The sequence below is a fragment of the Canis lupus genome, chromosome 38 (assembly GCF_048164855.1).
Source record: "Canis lupus baileyi chromosome 38, mCanLup2.hap1, whole genome shotgun sequence".
Lineage (NCBI taxonomy): Eukaryota > Metazoa > Chordata > Mammalia > Carnivora > Canidae > Canis > Canis lupus.
In genome coordinates, this window is record NC_132875.1 from 3435943 (window position 1) to 3456828 (window position 20886).

Below are 20886 nucleotides of genomic sequence, written 5' to 3' on the forward strand. Positions count from 1 at the left end.
TCCCCACCTCCTGTGGGAGCCTGTGGGACTAAATTCTTGATTCCACCTTCCCTTGATGCCATGGCGTCTTGGAGCTCCTCTTGCTTTGTCACAGTCTTCAATCTGTGAGAATCCAAGGGGTGATTATTGTAAAGCTATGAATTCTGTATTTTCAACGTCTATAGGCCTGTAAAGCAAGAATATAATGGTACAAAGAATATCCTGTTCTTATGGTTTTGTGGTATTTTATTTATTTATTTAAAAGACTTTATTTGGAGAGAGAGCGCACAAGCAGCGGGGAGGGGCAGAGAAGGAGAGGGAGAAGCGGACTCCCCACTGAGCAGGGAGCCCGACGACAATGTGGGGCTTGATCGCAGGGTCCCGAGATCATCACCTGAGCCGAGGGCAGATGCTTCATGGTCTGAGCCACCCAGGTGCGCCGGTCATGTGATATTTTAGAAACTGTGGAACTTTGGTCTGTAGGATCTAATTTTGATTTTTTTAGGACAACCCTGACGTTGAGGCAGTACAGGTACTAGCTGTATTCCAAGGAGGAAACCAAGGCTTGGAGAGATGAAATACTTAGAATTCAGCTGGTATAGAACGTCAGTGCTGCCCCAAGGTGAATGCCTTTGTTCTTTATGTGTGGAATTAGAGGATCTCTTTCCAGCATCATCCCTGGGGTCTTTTTTTCTTTTTTCTTTTCTTTTCTTTTCTTTTCTTTTCTTTTCTTTTCTTTTCTTTTCTTTCTTTTCTTTTCTTTTTTTTCTCTCTTCTCTCTTCTCTCTTCTTTTTTTTTTTTTTTTTTTTAACATTTTTATTCACGAGAGACAGAGAGGCAGACACACAGAGGGAGAAGCAGGCTCCCTCTGGGGATGCCGATGCAGGACTCCATCCCAGGACCCCCGGATCACAGCCTGAGCCAAAGGCGGAGGCTCAAGGGCTGAGCCCCCCAGGCGCCCCTCCCCCTGTTTCTACGTTCTATTCCCGAAGGCCTTCCATGAGTCGGGTAGTGAGCTTTTGTCCTTCTCCTGCAGATCTCGGTGTCCTGCGGTTCTTCGGCTTGTGTCTGAGCTTCCGAGCTTTCGGGCGCCCGGGCGTCGCCCTGCAGCTGCCCCTGAGTTCCAGGTAGTGAACCAGGCCTCGGCGGGGGCACGGACAGTGTTGACCTGCCGCTGTATCCGGGGGCGGGCCGGGTTCCGATCCTGCCTCACCCACTGCTGGGGTTCAGTTCCCGCAGGCCCAGTTCTGCCTTCCGCACAGTGAAGGTTTGGATCCAGTGGCCCCTCACGGCCACGTCAGCTCAGCCATCAGGGCTTGGCTTCCCTGTGATCTCATGGTATTTGTTCATCTTTGCATTCCTGGCATACCTGGTGGGTTTACAGGTGGTGACTAATTGTGGCCCAGCCTGGTCAGCGTTTCTCTGTGCCTGTCACTGTGGTGTGAACCCCCCCCCCCCACCATGGGGAGGCAGCCCGCTGGCCCAGGAGGCCTCCCAGATGCGCAGGGCCCAGCTCCGGCCTCTCCTCTCCACCACGGTGGCCGCGGTGACAGGTGCCCGATTTTAACTCAGAGCTGAGGCTTTCATTCGGAGCAGAGGGTTGGAAGACCGGAACATGTTTTTCCGTCTTGTTTTTTCTCTCCCCTTTGCTGTGTCTCTCTCAGATCCTCGTAAGAAAGAGAAATAATCAGGCCAACCCATCTCAGCTTTTGCTACTGGACTCAAAGGACCCCGAGAGCCTCTCCACGGGCTTCTGGATGGTTCAGGCCTGCCCTCTGTCCCTTGCAGAGAGGCGCATGGCATTAGCATAAAGACAAGTCACCGCAATTATTTTGCACCCAGCCCCTTAATGTTGAGGAGCAGGAAGGATGCTGCTGTGATCTCCGGCGCACATTCATCGGCCCCCGCTGGGCCTCTGATCAATAGTGACACAGTCACATCAGATGGCCCTCAAATAGTACTTCCTTTTTTGGATGGGCTGGGAGAGAGAGGAAGAAATATAAATGCCTCTTTCCTCTTAGACTACAAATAAATAGAGACGTGGTGTGCAGCTGCATTTCAAGCATTTTGGAAGCTTTTCTGGGTGTGTGTGTGTGTGTGTGTGTGTGTGTGTGTGTGTGGAGAGGAGGGTGGGGGAACCTGCCCCGAGGCCTCTGCCGTGTTGCGGTCGGGGGCAGGGACGCTGGGACACGTCCACATGGGTGCTGCCAAGCCCCCGCGCCCCCTCCTGCTCACCTCCACCTGGCGAAGGCCGAGCAGGCCCAGGCCGCAGAAGTGGCGAGGGTGACCTCCGGAGGCCACGTCTGTCCTCCCCTCCCCCAGAGCGGTTAGGGGAAGGTCATTGGCTGAGCGCGCCCTGGAATCCGGGGCCGCCGCCGCCTGCAGTTAATGCTGCTTTGTTCGATGCTAAATGAGGCGAGAACTTTCCCCAGGTCACATTCATAATCCCGCTCCGCAGGCCGCTCAGCTGTGCGCCAGGCGTAGCTTCTGAGGCAGAGAAAGAACTTTCCCGTCGGAGCGGTGGCGCCAGCCTGGAGCAGGGCGAGTGGGCCCCGGGGCCCCAGTTCTGTCCTGGGAAGGTCACCTAGGCGGTGGGGGCCGCGCCCGCCCCTCGTCCCTTGGGCAGATGCCGGGTCTTACTCTGCTGGGCCTGTTCCGAGGGCTGGGCCTGGGGACTTGAGAGGGCAGGGCCTGGCCCTCTGGAAGCTCCCGGTCTCCTGCAGGAGGCCCAGCCCCTAACTGCAGACCACGGAAAGCACTGGGAAGGAGACCTAAGGGTGACGAGGGCAAGAGGAGCCCCTGCGGGGGGTCGTCACGGTGGCGCTTAGGAAGCGCCCGCAGGATCCCCGGCTAAGGACTCTTCACACGCTCCTCTGTCACTGCTGTTTTGTGACGTCCCTTCCGACAGGATTGCTGAGGTGCCTTTTGGATTTGAAATCCCTCTGCTTCTCTGATTCAGTTTTTGGAAGGTATCAGGACGGGATTGGCTAAGGGACTAGTTCAGATGGGCCCTCCCACCTGGTGCTTTCTAGATGCCAGCAGCGCGTCCGCGTGCTCGTGCGTGTTTCTAAGGAGAGGACACGGGGCGGCCAGAAAACCCGGGGTGGCGGGGGGGGGATGTGAGAAGGCGGGCAGGGCAACAGGACAGGAGCGCGCTGGGTCTGGACCTGAGAGGAGAGAGTGGGCACAGGCAGGCCCGAGGGTGGGGGGCTGGGGAGAGCTAGCCCCTCCTCTGCTCTGCGTCCCTCTGCTCTAGGCCTCATTGTCGTTGTGGTCCTCGGTAACGGGGGGGCTTCCTCCTGAATCTCGCACGGCGTGGGCTGGGGGCTGTGGCTGTGGAACTGCGTGGTTTTCAGGGAGGTCAGAGCTGGGAAGGCAGCCGCTAGGGACCTTTAGGTTGTGCCCTCTTATGGGGCGGGGGAGGCTTGTGCTTTTGCCCTCAGGGAGTGTGGCCCAGTGGCCTTTCCCCGTATCTGTAGGGCCTTAACAGCCCTGTGACGTGAGATTCTGCTATTCTCCTCTGAAGAGTGTTGATTGTTGTTTCTCTCTCTTTTTTTTTTTTAAGATGTTATTTATTTATTCATGAGACACACAGAGAGGCAGAGACACAGGCAGAGGGAGAAGCAGGCTCCCTGCTGGGAGACTCGATCCCAGGTCTCCAGGATCACGCCCTGGGCCGAAGGCGGCGCTAAACCTGAGCCACCCGGGCTGCTTCATTTTTGTCTCTCGTGCTGGTTCACATGGCTGGTCTGAAATCCTAAATCTGCCACTCCCTGTGTGGGCAGCTGCCCCCTTCTCCTGGGCTCCGTGGACTCTCCAATGCAAATGTGTGGCTTGGAGGTCCCCCATGCACCTGGCTGAGGTTCACCTTCTATGATCCCCTCCTGTTGGGGATTTCTGCCCCAATTCTCCGGTTCCTCTGCTTATCCCATCTCTGGTGTCCATACCCCCCAGGCTGTCTGTCTGGGCTCCTGGGCCCGGCCTTCAGCCAGCTGGTGCTGTGCTTGGGTGTCGATTTGTCGACACAAATTGAGCCTCGCCTCGGGCAGCCGCCTCCCTCCGGGGATGGTTCCCTGCCAAGCCTGCCTCTTCCTGGTCTCTCTCTAGTGCCTTCAAGCTTATTTTTATTACTTCAAGTAACAGACTTTACGTTTTAGGGTTGCAGAAAAATTGGGTGGCAAGGACAGCGTTCCCTATACCCCTTGCTGCCTCCACCTGCCCGCCGCCCTCCACCCACATTCGGTTTCCCCTGTTAGCATCTTGCATCAGGGCCGTGCTATTTACGATGTTGTCGATGCTGATATGTTATTAACTAATGTCCTAGTTTATATTTCGGTTCATTCTTTGTACCTTCTCTGCAAAGTTATTACTTTTTTTTTTTTTAATAATCTTGTCCAGACTTCATATTTATTGCTTGTTGGAGGCCTAGTCCAGTGATACAGTTCCTCCAACATTATCAGAGGCAGGATCATCTGATATATTTATTTTTGACTCCTATATCAGTTTTGTGTGTGTTGGTTTTTTAGGTTTTTTTTTTTTTTTTTGAGGGGGGAGTCCCTGGAAACAGTGGACAGAAACCTTATAAATTAAAGGGAGTTCCTGAGGTGGGTGATGACAGAAAGTCTAACACATTAGTCCATGGGTGGCTGTTAAGTCTTGTTGCTTTTTAGTGTTGATTCCTGCACCAGGAGACCCAACCTGCAGAGCATTTCATCAGGGTCCCCGGGAGTTAATTTCCAGAAAGTTCAAGCAGGAAAATGAAAGTAATTTTGCAAGGTATGAATCCAGCACCCAGGCTGAGGTTGTCCAGAAACTTATAAACACTATCCAGAGTCCTTTGGTGAACCTCGTTTGCAGCCAGCTCCTGCTTATCTGGAAGATGAAGCCACAGATAAAACACACGCAGGCAATCTCATATCTTGATTACTTGCTACAAATTGCGTCTTCCTTCTAGGCTTTTTCTCCCCCCCGCCCCCTTCTAGATACTAATGAAAAAGAAGTGGGCCTGGATATTTTAAAACCTCTTTATTCTCCCCTTAAGCTCTGTGGTAGATGTTCTGAATGCAGCCCCAGGAGATGCCCCACAGCAGGGACTCTGACAGAAGTCTTACAGAATGCCAGGTGACTAAGAATCCACCAACAGAAGGGTTTGATGTGCTTCCTCCCCTGGCAAGCCGGGAATTGCATGTGTTGCTGTAAGAGCATCTGGCTTGGGGTCCAGTGCAGGTACCTGCACAAAAGTGTGGGGAGTTTATAGAATCACAACAGGGGGGGAGCGTACAGGGCGGGACAGCGGATGGGAGGAGGCAGGAACACCGGTCAGAGTCCGGGGCTCAGGCCTGTCCTGCCCCTCGTCGGAGCCGGGGTTGTGCCAGGAGCGCTGGGGCTGGGTATGTTCCTCCCTGGAGGATTCCAGGTGGGCGGGCGTGGTTAACTGGTGCTGGGAGGTCCTGTACGTGGCCATGTGTCCGTGGTCTGCAGGGGACCTGGAGGGGGTTGCGGGAGGCCTGGGGGGCAGCAAAGGGCAGTCGAGCCGAGGCAGGTCTGCAGGACCGTGGATGATGGAGGACTGGAGAGAGGGAGGGCAGAAGTGGAGCCTTCCGTGTACGGGGAAGGGCACACATGGAAGCCCTTGAATGTGCGACGTGTTTGAGGCCTTCCCAGCAACGGAGGGGCCGGTGCTGTGAGATGAGACTGTGCAGCGTGGGCCAGGCCGAGGCTTTGATGGTCCTCCTCAGAGCACTTGGCAGCCAGCCCCCGGGTCCTCAGGGGGTAACACAAGCGGATTGGCATTCGAGGGTGCAAACTCCCCTGTTCCAGGCTCGATCAACCACTAGGTGTTCCTGGGGGCTGTTGACGGAGACCAAGAAGCCTATAGGTGAGGAGCACAGCGTGGGGGATGATAGGGAGGGGAAAGAACACAAGTTTCCCTTCTGGAAACGATTCCTTCGGTTCCCAGGCGTCGAGCCAGCCCGCCCCTGTGGTCACAGGGCCCCCAGCCCCCTGCGTCCCACGGGAGAAGCAGATAAAGGGGACGCTGTCGCTGTGGGTCCACCTTTGGCTTTTCCTTATCCCTGCAGGACGACAGAAACAAGGCTCTTGACAGCTTGTTAGCAGGGCAGTGGGTGAGGTGCAGGCCCGGGAGCCAGCCCTCCGGAGAGTGGGAAGCCCCGTGGGAAGCCCCGGGGCCACTCGCCACCGACTGATCCCACTGTGTCTTGCGCTTCCTGTGGCCCAAAGTAGGGGCTCCAGGGGACTGCAGTTAGTTGTGGAGGTGGCCTGCTTGCTGACACGGCTGGTTGCGAGGCCGCCCTTGCACTGCCGTCGGGGCTTTCTGACCTCGCGCCTGCCTCCCTGGCTCTGTGCTCCTGCCTTTCGACTCATGTCGCTGGTGTGAATGTCTAGCTTTTTTTAATGTTTGTTTTAAAGATTTTATTTATTCATGAGAGGCAGAGGGAGAAGCCAGTTCGATGCAGGGAGCCTGACGTGGGCCTCGATCCCGGGTCTCCAGGGTCATGCCCTGGGCTGAAGGCGGCGCTAAACCACTGAGTGACCTGGGCTGCCCGAAAGTCTAGCTTTTGAGAGAGGTGGACCCGACCCCTACCTGTGGTTCCTTTTAGTCCCTTTGACCCCGAGGGGCATGTGTAGAGGGGAACTTGACCCTGCGGTGCGTCTACCGTGGGGCTGCCGGCTGCAGGTGGATCCTCAGAAAGGCGGATTTGTGACGTCACGTGGTTGGGAAGGAGGGCAGACCAGTGCGTACGTGCTGGGAGCTGACCGCAAGCTCTTAGTATGTGTGGTGACCGTGTGGGTGTGAGAGGAGCATGTTTGTGGGGCGTGTGTGCATGTGGCATGTGGGGTGTGAGTGTATGTGCACTGCACGTGTGTGAAGGTATACGGTGTGTGCGTGCATATGTCCCCGGATGGGTGGGGGCTGATGGGGTGAGGAAGGCATTAGCGGGTGGAGATTTTGGGTGTCCTCCTCTAAGTTCCTTTTAGGAAACCTGTCCAAAGCCAGAAAGCCACCACTCCTCTCTCTTGTCCTGCCTGCACCCCATGTTTCCTGACTGCTTCGGGGTTCTCCACCCAGCAGCCTCCCTTCTGGAGGGGAGAGCAAGGCCAGGTGGAGATGGCAGGGAGGGGACGGGTCCCATCTGGGCATGTGTTCAGGCTCAGGTGTGGATCTCAGTGGGCAGCAGGTCCTCCTGGTGTGGCAGCGGTCCTCTGTGGCAGGGCAGTACAGGGCCCCCAGGCTCACCTGTAATGAGTGACCGTGCCAGGTCTCGAGGTCCTGGCTCTCACATGGTGGGGAGGGAACGTGAGTCCCTGGAGGTCTGCGTGCTCCAAGTTCAGGGCAGGAACCCTCAGGCATGCAGGGCCGGGGACCGGGAGCATGGAAACTGCTGGAACTCCTGTGAAGTTGGGCAATCCCAAACTTGGGCCTCATGTCGTTCTGGAATGTGTAGGTCACAGGCACATTGAGTGACGCTGAAGGGCCCCAGCAGGGATCAGAGGGAGAAACACCAACCCTGCTTAAATCTGGCCCCACTCCTAGATCTAGGGGGTTTCACTTACCTGAGTGAGTTGCCAGGTGCCCTGTCCACAGGTCCACTGCTTCTGCACGTCGTGATGGGGCCGTCGCCTTGGGCTCAGGCTGCAGGGCGCACAATGCGTACCACCGGCTGCTGGGATTGTCCTCTTCGGGGCATTAGCACAAACTGGATCAACCTAGGGGAATTTCTTTTGCAGCATTCAGCTTTTGGAATCCCCCTTACTGGGGCTAGCCTTAGCTCTGTTTCAGAAACAACCTTCTATTCCTGTAACCACAGGAAATATGGGATGACTATCCCTGAAGGGATGACTATGCTCCATCTTCTATTAATGCAGTCTTTGCTTAGGTAGACTTTTAAGTTATTTGGGGGCTGTTAATTTCGAGGCTATCCCCCAGACTATTTTATATAACTTGAACATAAAAAGGAAAGGTAGACCCAGTTAGGTCAGTGTGGAATGGGATGGCGTGTATGAATAACTGCTACACCATGTATGCCTAAAAACATGTCCCCCCTCTTTTCTTGTTTGATCCTACAAAGGAATGACCTCAAGATGTTTCTGTATTTTTAAAAAATATTTTATTTATTCATGACAGAGAGAGAGAGAGAGAGAGGCAGAGACATAGGCAGAGGGAGAAGCAGGCTCCATGCCAGGAGCCCGATGTGGGACTCGATCCGAGGACTCCAGGATCACGCCCTGGGCCAAAGGCAGGTGCTAACCCGCTGAGCCCCCCAGGGATCCCCTGTTTCTGTATTTTTGATCTAGCAATCCTGCTTGTAGAAATCCAGCCTGCAGAGCTCCTTGGATGAGCTCAGAGGTGTGTAGATGAGGGTAGTAGAAGCAGGAGTGTTAACACTGCCAATAAGGTAGGTGTCCATCAGCAGGGGAGCTGTCACAGGTGACATGCAGGCTTGTATGCATTGGCAGAGAAAGATGCCCAAGTCGTATTTAGAGTAAAAAAAAAAAAAAAAAAAAAAACCCCAAAAAAACAAAACGAAAACAAAACCCTAACATGCAGGACAATGTGAAGAGAGTGAACCCTTTTTTACGTAAAATAAATTCCTTGTGTCTATAAATATGTGTCCATCAGCACACGAAAAGACCTATGTCAAGCTCTGGGGGGAGGACTTTATTCTCTTGGCTCTGTGTGTTTCTGCATTATTTGAATAGTGTTCTGTGAGGAAGTATCCGTATATTAAACATTAACCTGAATGTCATTGGTTTTAAAAACAACTCAAAAGCTTTAGGAGATTCAACATTTTTAAAATTATTTTATTTTATTATTTTATTTTATTTTTTATTTTATTTTATCTTATTTTATTTTTTGTATATTTTTTTATTGGAGTTCGATTTGCCAACATCTAGTATAACACCCAGTGCTCATCCTGTGAATGCCCCCCTCAGGGCCTGTCACCCAGTCAACCCATCCCCCTGCCTACCTTCCCTTCCACTATCCCTTGTTCGTTTCCTAGACTTAGGAGTCTCTCATTCAACATTTTTTTTTTTTGTAGAAGATTAAATTTTTTAAAGATTTTATTTATTCATGAGAGACCCACAGAGAGAGAGAGGCAGAGACACAGGCAGAGGGAGAAGCAGGCTCCATGCAGGGAACCTGACGTGGGACTCGATCCGAGGACTCCAGGATCACGCCCTGGGCTGAAGGCGGTGCTAAACTGCTGAGCCACCCGGGCTGCCCCAAGAAGATTAAATTTTTAAATAAAACATAATTAGTATGTTCCTTTCATCCAATTAGGACTTAGTCAAGTGTATGAAGTCTCTATAACATCCAGGGCTAACTCCTTGAAATGCCATTAATTGGAAAAAAGAAAAAAGGCGTATATTCCCTTTTTGGGGGAGGAGGGAGAGAGGAATGCTTTAATATAAACCAAGCATATTTGTGGAAGAGATTTATACCTTTTCTCATTTTATCTTGACCAAAATCCCATTTTACAGTGGAGACGAAGGCAAAATACCTCGTCCCAAAGACAGTGTTGGGAGATTGCCACACCCAGGTCTTTCGGATTCAGGAGCCTGGCTGGTTGAACAGCATCCTCTGCTGCATTTCTGATCAAGAGCAGGATGGAATAGGTTTCTTGTATTAACTGCTCTTTATAAGGGTAGAAGTCCTCCCCGAACGAGGCACTCCTTTGGCTCTTTCCTCTTCTGCTAAATAGGGAGCGTAACTGGAAGTCCTTCTGCTAACATTCTGTGGCCCGGGGCCCTTGGCATCCCTCTTCTCAACGAGTGCTTTGCTTCTTCCCTGCAGTACGTCGGAAGCCTGGACGTGCCGAGGCCCAACAGCAGAGTGGAGATCGTGGCTGCCATGCGCCGGATCCGGGTGAGTGGCTGGGGATGGGGCTGTGTGGACTCTGAACTGCAGCATCTTAGCTGTCAGCCCCAGGATAGTCCTGGGGGGTACCAAGGGGGCTGCACCCTTTGCGAACCCCAGACCTGTCTCCCTCTACTCTCCAGGGAAGCCGTTCTGAGTTGGGTGGTGGATCTTGATTAAAGGTGAGGGTGAGAATGGATGCGATGGCTGGAGGGGGTACCATTCTGGCCCCCTCTCCTGGCCCGTGGCTTCTGAAACTGAGATGCACGGACCTTGAGAACGTGTAGGGTCTGCTGGGGAGTGAGCGAGAATGGTGAAGTATCTTTTTAATGCAGATTTTAGGGGAAACGTTTGATAACATTAATTGGCTCAAAACATTGAAAAGTAAAGCAATTTATTGTGGTATTACAAGAAGATTAACTTGAATCTTCAAGAACAAATGTGGGGTTTCAGCAAAATTTCCATGGTCAGTTGCTTTAGGCTCTGAAAGTGTGTCCATTCTCTTCTGGCATTTTGGGGATCTTCTAGCAGAGTCTGGTTAAACGTTCCAGCCTGTGGCTTTATGACTCTGGTACGCAGAGCAGAGGCCGAACAAGAATTAAGTTGTCTTCTGATCACAGTGAAGGAATTTGTCCACGTGCTCTGCCCTGAAATAGAAGCTACTTTAAAGTGGTACATTTCAAAGGTAGGTTTGGGATTGGTCGAATGGAATTGTAGGACTTTTTAGAGAGAATGAGTGCTGGAGGTGGCCGGATGGGTCATCCTGATGCAGGCCAATCTGGGCTCTTTGTCTCCAGAAGAATCTACTACCTAAATGGAAAACCTATAGCAGATGTTGGGAGCTTCAGTTGGCTTTTTGCCCATTTTCCTTTTAGCCAAATCACCCTTTCCACAGAAACCTCAGTTCAGTGATGGTAGTTTAGGGAAGAAAATTAGTATGCTTGCTCCTGTTTCTCTGAGCAGTTCACTAGCTTTTGGGGCACCTGGGTGACTCAGTTGTCAGGCATTTGACACTTGATCTCAGCTCAGGTCTTGATCTCCGGGTCCATGAGTTCAAGCCCTGTGTTAGTTAGGCTCCATGCTGGGTATGGAGCCTGTTTAAAAAAAAAAAAAAAAACAAAAAAAAAAATTTTTTTTTTTTTTTTTTTTTTTTTTTTTTTTTTTTTTTTTTAGGTAACTTTTTCACTGCCTTGATCCTCCCAGTCATTCAGCGTTTATTAAGTTGAATTTGTTGAAGCTATTAAAAAACAACAATGCTGTTTTTCACGGACATGGGAGTGAGTTGCTTCGAAGCACTTTCATATGGGTTCGTTCAGTGTTCACAGCAGGCTGTGGAGTGGGGGTCCTGTTACCCTCATTTTTTTTTTTTTTAGATGAAACTGAAGCTCAGAGAGGGGTCAACAGGAGTCCCAGGGTCTAAGAAGTGGTGGGCATGTGGCCTGAGTGTAGTTCTGCACTTGATCTAGAGAGACCATGTGCGATTCTTCACCCCTGTGGCTTCAGGCTTGCCATGCAGCATATTCCCAGATCCCCCCCCCCCCCCATTTTTTTTCCTTTGCCTTCCTGCTCAGATAGAAAGCCCAGTGGCCTTGGCTGGGGGGGGGGGGGAGGTTGGTGGGCTTCTCTGTGCGGCGATGGCCTACTGCTCTCCCTACGGTTGACACTATTGCGGCGGTAAGGACTGCATCCAGGGCTGGCCTGTCTTGGGGTTTCACCAAAAATGTCCCTCTTTTCTTCATATTTGACTAAGACACAGGGAATAAGTTGTCATTAATACCTTTATCATAATTAGAGTTGTACCTCAATGTTAGCTGTCAGATGGCATATTACTCAGACACCAGAAAGGATGAATACCTACCATTCACATCGACGTGGACAGAACTGGAGGGTATTATACTGAGTAAAATAAGACAATTGAAGAAAGATAATTATCATGTGGTCTCACTCATGTGGAATATAAGATACAGTGCAAGGGATCACAAGGGAAGGAGGGGAAGTTGAGGGGGGAAAAATCAAAGAGGAAGACAAACCAGAAGAGACTCTTAACTCTAGGAAACAAAGGGTTGCAGAAGGGGAGGCAGGGGGTGGAGTAACTGGGTGATGGGCATTAAGGAGGGCACATGATGCGATGAGCCCTGGGTGCTATACTATATGTCGGCAACTTGAATTAAAATAAAAAAATCATGGAGTTCAGCTCTCTCCCATTTGTCTTGGAAAACTGTGCATTTCTCAGGGGGCCTTAGACTTCCATCATTTCAAGGGAAAAACAAATGAGTCCCGCTGTTGCTAGAACCCAGGTTTAGCTTTAAAAGGGAAAAGGAGGGGGCACCTGGGTGGCTCAGCGGTTGAACATCTGCCTTCAGCCCAGGGCGTGACCCCGGGGTCCTGGGATCGAGTCCCTCCTTGGGCTAAACAAGTCCCCACAGGGAGCCTGCTTCTCCCTCTGCCTGTGTCTGTGTGTCTTCATGAATAAATAAATAAAATCTTAAAAAAAAAAAAAATTAGCTGTCAGTAGTAATAGTCACTGTTCAGCCCTTGCTGTGTGTCAGGTGCTTCATTTGGCCTTTTAGTGTAGAAACAGCGTATTACCTGTTACTTGCACCTACTCTAGATGAGGCGAGGATATTATCACATCTTGTAGGTGAGGAAACAGTTTGGGGTTGGGTCGATAAGTGGTTCTCGGTCAAGTTGCTGTCGGTAGGTGGAGCTGGCACTCGCGCCCAGGATGATGCTGTCCCCTCCGTGACCCGACTCTAGGACGCTAATTTGGGTGATGCGCCCACTTGGTGAAGCAAGGGGTTGGGACGTGGAACTTCCTGGGGCGGGGGGGGGGGCAGTCCACAGCAGAAACACCACCGTGTAGAAGGAATAGAGGGTCCCTGTGGGGAAGACATCACCTCGGAGCTGTGGAGGTTCGGGGCGTCTGGTAGGACTGTCCATGTGCCGACAGCGGGAGTGGCCCTGTCTCCTCTTCCCCTGTCCCCTGTTCGGCCGTGTGCCAGGAGCTCCCCTCCCGACCTGCTTCCAGCGCTTCAAGGGCAAGCAGCTCATTAAATCCGAGGGGGGAATACATTGGCCACCAAGCTGCTGGGCCTGGCCGGGTGGCCACTGGGTTCGCCTGGCGCCGTGCGACAAGCACAGCATGAGCAGGGGGTGTTTTACCCCGGAGCCCCCAGTTCGCTGCTCGGTCCAGGCTGTGTTTTCTTTGCTTCCCTCCCTTTGAGAAGCTGTTGTGGCTGTAATTACAGCCGTCAAGAACTGAGGCAACTGAGGGATTTCTGTGTAAAGGACTGTTCCTGACTTTCTTTTGATGCAGAATGGTGCCAGGCCAATGCTGGGCAGGACCCTTTGGGGTTGGGGGGGCCGGATGCTCTTGCAGGTTTGAAGACACAGGCCTCCCGGCTTGGCCAGTGCAGAGCATGAGCCCTCGGAGAAGCCGTCGTGATCAGGATCATGTTGGCCTGCGTCAGGGGGCCTTGCCAAGCCCTCTACGTGCCTGTCTCCCCATCTCTCCCTGCTCGGGACAGGGGAGGGAGTAGTGCAGACCGTCTCTGTCCCACAGAGGCAGGCCCTCTGAGAGAAGCGACTGGCTGGGGAAGGGGGGGCCCGGGGAGGGGGGACAGACATCCTCAGGGCTGGGCCCGAAGCAGGTGTACGGGCCCCTCTTCCTGGCTCAGTTCCACAAACTGTGTGGTCGACTCTGCACCGTATTTCTGGACTTTGTTGATCTGACCCTTATTCATCCTCTTTCCCCTATTTCTCATTTGTTCTCTTGCCGTATCGGTTTTCTCTGAAGCTTCATGTTACCTGTTTCGGGCACCTTTTTTTTTTTCTTTTGTAACGTGCTTTCAAGATGTTTTATTTTTTATTTTTTAAAAAATATTTATCCGACAGAAGAAAGCGAGCACACAGTCGGGGGGGAGCTGCAGAGAGAGAGGGAGAGGCAGACACCCTGCTAAGTAAGGAGCCTGATGGGGAGGCTCGATCCGAGGACCCCGGGATCAGGACCTGAGCCACTTAACTGACAGAGCCGCCCAGGCGCCACCCTCAAGATGTTCTAAATAATGTTTAAAAAACAGAACATCAAATGTGACCATTTTTAAACGTATGGTTCAGTAGAGATCACATCGTGCCGCGGGTCTTTCTAAAACTTCTTTAACTTGCAAAACGAACTCCGTATGAAAACACCAGTTCTCCTTCCCTTTTTCCGCCCTTGGCAACCACCTTTATACTCTGTTTCTATGATGGTGGCTGCTTAGATACCTCCAAATGGAATCCTACTGTATTTGTCATTTGGTGACTGGCTTAATTCATTTAGCATAATATCTTTGAGGGTCGTCTATGCTGCGGCATGAGACAGGGTTTCCTTCCTCTGTAGGACTCTGTAGTATTCAGTTGAATATAGAGAATTAACACATTTTCTTTATCCATTCATCTGTTGATGGACGACACTTGGGTTTCTTCTCCCTTTTCGCTTATTGTGAGTAGTGCTGCAATGAACGTGGATGTGCAAAATTTCTTTGAGATCCCTGCTTTGAATTCTTTGGGATCTATACCCAGATGGCAGATTGCTGAATCATATGGCAATTCTATTTTTAGTATTTTGTATTGTCTTCCATAATGGTCGCACCATTTCAAATCTTCACCAATGACACACAAGGGTTTCACGATTTTTTTTTTTTTTTTTTTAAAGTAACGTGTACCTTCTTGGTGCTGGACCTTTAACCTTTAAATAGATGGGCTTTCCTTTTCTGGAAAGGATCTGTTAGAGTGGGCACCATAAAGCCCTGGGGGGTCTCTGGGGGAGTGGGTCTCGGGAAGCAGAGCATGCATTCACGGTGGATTGCCAGGCCGTGTGCTGTCACAGGGGCTCCCTGACTGAACGCCACGCCTGGCAGTGGGGGTTCCTTCTACTGGACTTCTGAGGACTGGGTTTGGGGTTGTGGATGGTCGTGACTTCAGTGTTACAGTGTCCTTGATGCGAGGTGACACCCAAGTGGATGACTCCTCGGGACTTCTTAGAAGACCTCTCCTGAAAGTGGCCTTTCACCTTCTGCTTCTCTGCTGCTCCCCAAGGAGAGCCACTCACCTGGCGTCCCTCTGCCTGGGCATACAGCCCTAGGTCAGGCTCCTGGTGCTAGGGTTGACTGTGCAGACCACGCACATGAACCCCTGAGACCTGGCAGGTGGTGGAGGAAGAAGTGAGGAGCGGGAGAGCCAGCCCTACTTGGCTGGGGAAGGGTGTTCAGGGCTTCCTTTTGCTCTGTGACTGTCACTGCTGTTAACTTCTAACTCCTCCATTTACAACGTAAAAATGCTTTCACGTGTATGTGATCACCCTGTGTGTTCTGGTTCTCCTGTTTGAGACGTAGGTAGGTGGGGCACTGGAGGAGGACGGGACCCCTGGGCTCACGTCCACCAGCATCATGTATGTGCATCCGTTCGTTCCTCCAGGCTGCAGATATTCCTGGAGCACCGTATGCTTTGTTACTACCTGAATATTCCGTTGGGTGCTGACGAGACCAGCCCAGGAGTAATCGTATGAGTTGTTAGGCGAGGAGCAAGAAGCTAGGAAGCGTGTAACTGGAGATCTAGCCCAATTTGGGGCGACAGGAAGGCCTTGTGGGCTCCTGAGATGGAGTCCGTGGCTGGTAGATGCTGCAGCCGGGTGACCCCCCCGAGATGAGGATGTCGTGGCTCAGGGAGGACTTGCAGCCTCGAGGGAGCAGGTCACATCACTGCTGCCTCCGGGCCCCAAGTGCTTGACTTCATGCCTGACCATCGCTATGTACTCCAGGAGTTTTTACTGAGTAACTTTTTGCAGCTTTAATGGTTTTTCTGGTAGAGTAGAGTTGTTTAAATCCAGTCTGTTCCGTACTGTGAGCACGTGGAATCCTTGCACGCCATCCGTTGTTTGAAGGGGACTGTGATTACTGTTCGTCAGTCAGTTTGTTGGATTTTTCAGAGGGGGGCAGCGAGGCCCAGGTCACACAGGAGGGGGACCCGGATCTTTGGGTGCCCGGCACCTTCCCCTGCTGCAGAGCGAGGCCCGTGGAAAGTCACTGCCCAGTTTTTGCTTTTTTGTTTTCTTCAGACAGCTTCTGGGAATTTCCGTTGTTGGGGAGTTAGGATGAATTCTGGGGGAGCTCTGGAGTCCTTCCGAGTCACGGGCAGCAGAGGTTTTGGGGTCTCTCACCTCCCTGCCTGTTGTTTCCTCATTCAGGATGGGCCTCTTTCCCCCCGAGGCTGGTCCCCTTGTGTACACACTGACCCGGGTCGGTTCCCTCCTTGGTCCATCTGAAGCTTCAGTCTCTCTCCTGTTCTGTTTTATTGTTGCTGAAAAAAATCACCGTAAACTTACTGGTTTAAAACAACACAGGTTTGTTAGCTTACGGTCCTTGAGATGCATCTTACGGGGCTCTTACTCCTGGAGGCTCTAGGAGAGAATCTGTTCGTTGCCTTTTCCGGCTTGCAGAGGCCGTCCACGTCCATCCGAGGTGCTCCTGCCACCGGGGCCTCCTCCCTGAGCTCTGCTTCCATTTCCACACCCCCTCCTCCGCCTCTGATCCTCCTGCCTCCCTCTTAAAGGGGCCCTTGTGCTGACACTGGGCCCACCTGCATTGTCCAGGATAATCTTCCCATCTTGAGATTTTTAAAAAAAATTTTTAAATTTATTTTAGAGCTAGCGTGTGTGTGTGGGACGGGGGCGGCGGGGAAGGAGAGGGAGGGTCAGGCCCCTCGCTGAGCAGGGCACCCGATGTGGAGCTGAGATCACGATCTGTGCCAAAGGCAGATGCTTCACCGACTGAGCCACCCAGGTGCCCCGCATGTTGTGATTCCTTTTTTTTTTTTTTTTAAAGATTTTATTTTTATTTATATTTTTATTCATGAGAGACAGAGAGAGGCAGAGACACAGGCAGAGGGAGAAGCAAGCTCCATGCAGGGAGCCCGACGTGGGACTTGATCCCGGGACCTGGGATCATGCCCTGAGCCGAAGGCATATGCTCGACCACTGAGCCACCCAGGTGCCCCCATGTCGTGATTCTTAATCACATCTGCAAAGTCCTTTTTGCCACATAAGGTAACGTCACAGGTTCCAGGGATGAGGACGTGGACATCTCAGAGGCCTGTTCTCCCAACCCCACCTGCCTTGTTTATTGCCTACAAGAAAGGAGAAGCAGGTAGAGCCCAGGTCGACCGAGCAGGCCTGCTGATCCGGGAGCGCATCCGTTCCCCAGTCTGACAGCCGCTGCGCGTTGGGCTTAGCGTGTTCTCCTCTGATCCCCGTAACAACCCGGGCAAGAGGCAAGTTTCTACTCCCCAGAAGCAACAGATGTTTGTCCTGCTTGTCGTCTGCTCACGATCCCAGTGTCTGAGAGGGTGCCAGCCAGAAGAAGGGGAGGAGAGAGGAGCGGCTGTGGCCCACCCGCCCCCAGCTGTGCAGCCTAAGGAACCATCCAGGGCGGTTAGAGAAGTTCTGTGCGAGCCCGGGGTTGGCCTGGTTCGAACCTGGGCTGCTGGCTTGAAGGTTTCTGGCGGAAGGGGAAGGGTGGAACCAGCCCGCTGGCTTGGCTCCGCCAGCCTGCTGTGTGCGGAGGGGCATTGAGCATGCAGATGGTATTTGCCGTAATTTGCACGTCTCGTGCTCCCAACATTTTTTTTTAAATTATTTATTTATTTATGATAGTCACACACACACAGAGAGAGAGAGAGGCAGAGACACAGGCAGAGGGAGAAGCAGGCTCCATTCACTGGGAGCCCGACGTGGGACTCGATCCCGGGTCTCCGGGATCGCGCCCTGGGCCAAAGGCAGGCGCTAAACCGCTGCGCCACCCAGGGATCCCTCGTGCTCCCAACATTATGGCCAGTCCCTGCCCCTGCGCTTGTTAGCCTCCTCGGAAAGCAGCGCTGCGCCGTCAGAGCCCTCGATGAGGATGAGGAGTGATGAGGGCCGGGCTTGGCATCTTCTCCTTGATGGAAGGTGTAATGGTTAATCTTCCTCGTTTATAAAAGGGAGAGGATGATACTTCTTGCATCTCCCTGGTGCTATTGTCAAATCTGGGATAATGCGTGGAAAGAGACTCTCTAAGCCACGAAGGGCTATTCATATTCCTCTGTATCACTTTTATACCACCTTTTGGGTTTCAAAGCATTTTGCGAATGCAGATAAATGCCCCGAGAGACCCTACGCTGCTTCATGTGAGTCCTTTTAAGGGCCGGTGTCTTCTTGCAGTTTTCAGCGCAAACATCACTTCCTTGGGGAGGCCGGACCTCCCCCCCCCACCCCCCCCCCCGGTTATTTTGTCCCTTCCCGCGTTCCTGGGCACCTCACCCCTGTCTTTGCAGCACTTGAGTGGCTTTGCAGACTGTCAGCGTGACAGCCTGTGCTCGGTAGACTTATTGAGTGACTGAAAGTATTAGTCTTCGGTGATAACCGTGTGAGCAGAAAGCAGTGAAGGCCCGGGAGGTGTGGGCCGGGGGAGCCGGGAGGGAGGAATGCTCTGGACTCTGGGCTTGAGCGTGGCACCTGCTGTCCTGTTACTCCCTCACCTTTAGAACCTGTTGTAGCTTCTAGAAGGGGAGCCTCCGTTGATGGACGGGAGAGGCATCTTGCTGCACCTTTGGTGCTGGAAAGGGGACAGACAGCTGTCCTTGCAGCTGAAGACCGCATTTCTGGGTGTGAGAAGACCAGGCCAGAGATCCCTGCGGGAGAAATGCGATGCGGCCCCACAGCTGCTGGTGCAGCCTGGACCTGAAGCCGTGTGTGCCTCCTACGTCCTGAAGCGCTCCGAGCTGGCTGGTCCCCTGTGGTGGCTCGTCGGGCTGTGGCCCGGATGGGCTTTTGGCTGCGCAGCAAATAGCTTTTGCGGGGTCTGGTACAGGCTCACAATTTCCTGTCTAGTGGTGCCTTGATTTCCCCAACGTGGCCACCCAGGTGTGGCGTGGGCCCGTGGCCTTGAACACGGGGCTGGTGACCAGGAAGTGGCCAAGGCCTGCGCCCTCCCACAGCTCCCTGGTGGTGGTGATGACTCTTCCAGAACTTGTTCCCAAGGGAGGGAAAAACCCCCAACATAAAATGGCCCAGATGCCGCCTTGGGAGGACACCCAGGTGCTGGGTGGGCTGGTGGGTGGTCTGGGGCCGCGTCAGCCCTGGCCAGGGCCTCCTGTCCCTGCCGGGTCTCCTTCCCCAGAGCCCGGCGGCCTCAGCAGTCCCAGTGGCCCCCCTGTGTGTCCCCCTCTCCTGAGTGGTTCCCTCAGCATCTTCTGTTTTTTTTTTTTTTTTGGGGTCATTGTTTTCCTTCTCAAGTTCACAGTGGGCATGTTGGCCTCAGAACAGCTTTGGTGGTAACACAGGCCCACCCCCATTTCTCTCTCTCTCTCTCTCTCTCTCTCTCTGTCTCTCTCTACTCTAGCTCGGCCCTTTAACGCCCTGTGGCCCCTGTAACCAATTACTACAGATTAAGGGCTTAAAGCAACGTGAGCTTCTTGTCTTCCCGTTCCAGACGTCAAAAATTTGAACTGGGCCTTAAGTCCAGGAGTTGGCAGGCCTGCTTTCCCTCTTACAGTCCCAGGAGAGAATCCGTGCCCTTGCTCTTCCAGCTTCTGGAGGCCGCCTGACTGCCTGCGCCTGCGACCCGCTTCCATCTCCGGAGCCAGCAGTCCCGGCCCTCTGGCCTCTGCTCTGACCTTCCTGCCTTCCCCGCATCAGGACCCTTGTCGTTCCCCAGGCCTCTCCTTCCTGCCCTTCCCTGGCGATCCGGGGTAGCCCCCTTTGGCCGTGTGACACATTCCCAGGATTTGGGGTGGGGATGTCCCCATTCCGCCGACCACAAGGGGGATCGGAGTGTTAGGCTTGGAGCCGGGTTCGGAAAGGTTCCACCCTGTTACTGAGGTGCTCTGGTGCGGGGCCCAGACACCATCTGCTCAGATCCTGTCCTGTTTGCTGCCTGAACGACGGGACAAGTTTCTCACCCCGTCGGCCTTTGTTAAATCATCAGTAAAATTGGGATGTCGTCTTGGCAGATGTGTCTTACAGTTATAAATGTGCATATAAAGCGTTGAGTGAAGCCCTTTGCATGTGGATTGTGCTCTGTCAATAATAGTTTCTTCCCTTTTTTTTTTTTTTTTTTTTTTAAAGATTAATTTATTTGAGAGAGGTCAGGGAGGGGCAGGGAGAGAGCGAGAGCGAGAATCCCGAGCAGCCTCCTGCCCGAGTGTGCAGAGCCCGGCATCACAGGGCTTGATCCCACGACCCTGAGAACACGGCTTGAGCTGAAATCAAGAGTCAAGCCCTCAACCGACTGTGCCACCCAGGAGCCCCCTTCCCCTCCTTTCTAACCAGTATCAGGCGGGGACAGTGGGGTCAGAAGACCGTGCAAACATAGGCACCCTGTCAAGGCTCGCTTTGGAAAACCTCATCCTCAGGTACTTTTTTCCTTCGTCCGTAGCCGAGGGCTTCTCAGAAGCGGTTCCGTGGCCCTCCTGGAACCGGTGGGTGTGTCCTCCGGGGCCTGAGAGTCCTCTGGAAGAATTTTAAAATTTGGTGTTTTCATTTGATCCTAGTGAAGTCCCATAAGCCTGTCGCGGCCTGTGGGGGGCCACCCTCTGCCCCAGTGCCGGGAACTAATGTATGGTCGCGGGTGTGTCGTCTGCTGCTGTTGGCACCGGGTCGTCCCCGCGCCGTAGAGCGAGGAAGACGTTCAGAACGCGTCTGCGATGGGCTCCCTGGAGCGGAGGGACGCACCACCGTGCTGTGCCTGGTTAGGGACGGAGGCCTTGCGGCACTTTGAACAGACGGGGGTTGCAGAAAATGGGCTTGGCGTGTGGGGCGTGGGACCACGGCAGGGCTCTGCGCACACGTGCGCCCTGGGGCGCATCTGAGCTTCTGACGGGTGCTTGTTCTGGTTAGGTCCTGTCACCTAACCTCATCCGCTGGCACCCGTGCCACCCCGGTTGTCGACGTGCTGAGCGTCACCCCTGAGCTGCCCTATGCCAGACTCAAAAGAACCTGGGTGACGTGGCTGGT

General features: G+C 53.0%; 1 protein-coding gene across 10 annotated transcripts in view; it reads left to right on the forward strand.

Annotated features, from left to right (window-relative positions):
- Positions 1-20886, forward strand: part of NOS1AP (nitric oxide synthase 1 adaptor protein) — a 277804-nt gene that overhangs the window by 66113 nt on the left and 190805 nt on the right. For 5 of the 10 annotated variants that reach the window (XM_072814410.1, XM_072814411.1, XM_072814422.1 and 2 more), the window contains exon 2: positions 9798-9869. In XM_072814410.1, coding sequence (XP_072670511.1) covers positions 9798-9869 — 72 coding nt within the window. Of the gene's footprint in view, positions 1-999; positions 1108-8128; positions 8239-9797; positions 9870-20886 lie in introns of those variants that run through there. The other 5 variants (XM_072814408.1, XM_072814409.1, XM_072814412.1 and 2 more) reach the window with 3 other exon arrangements.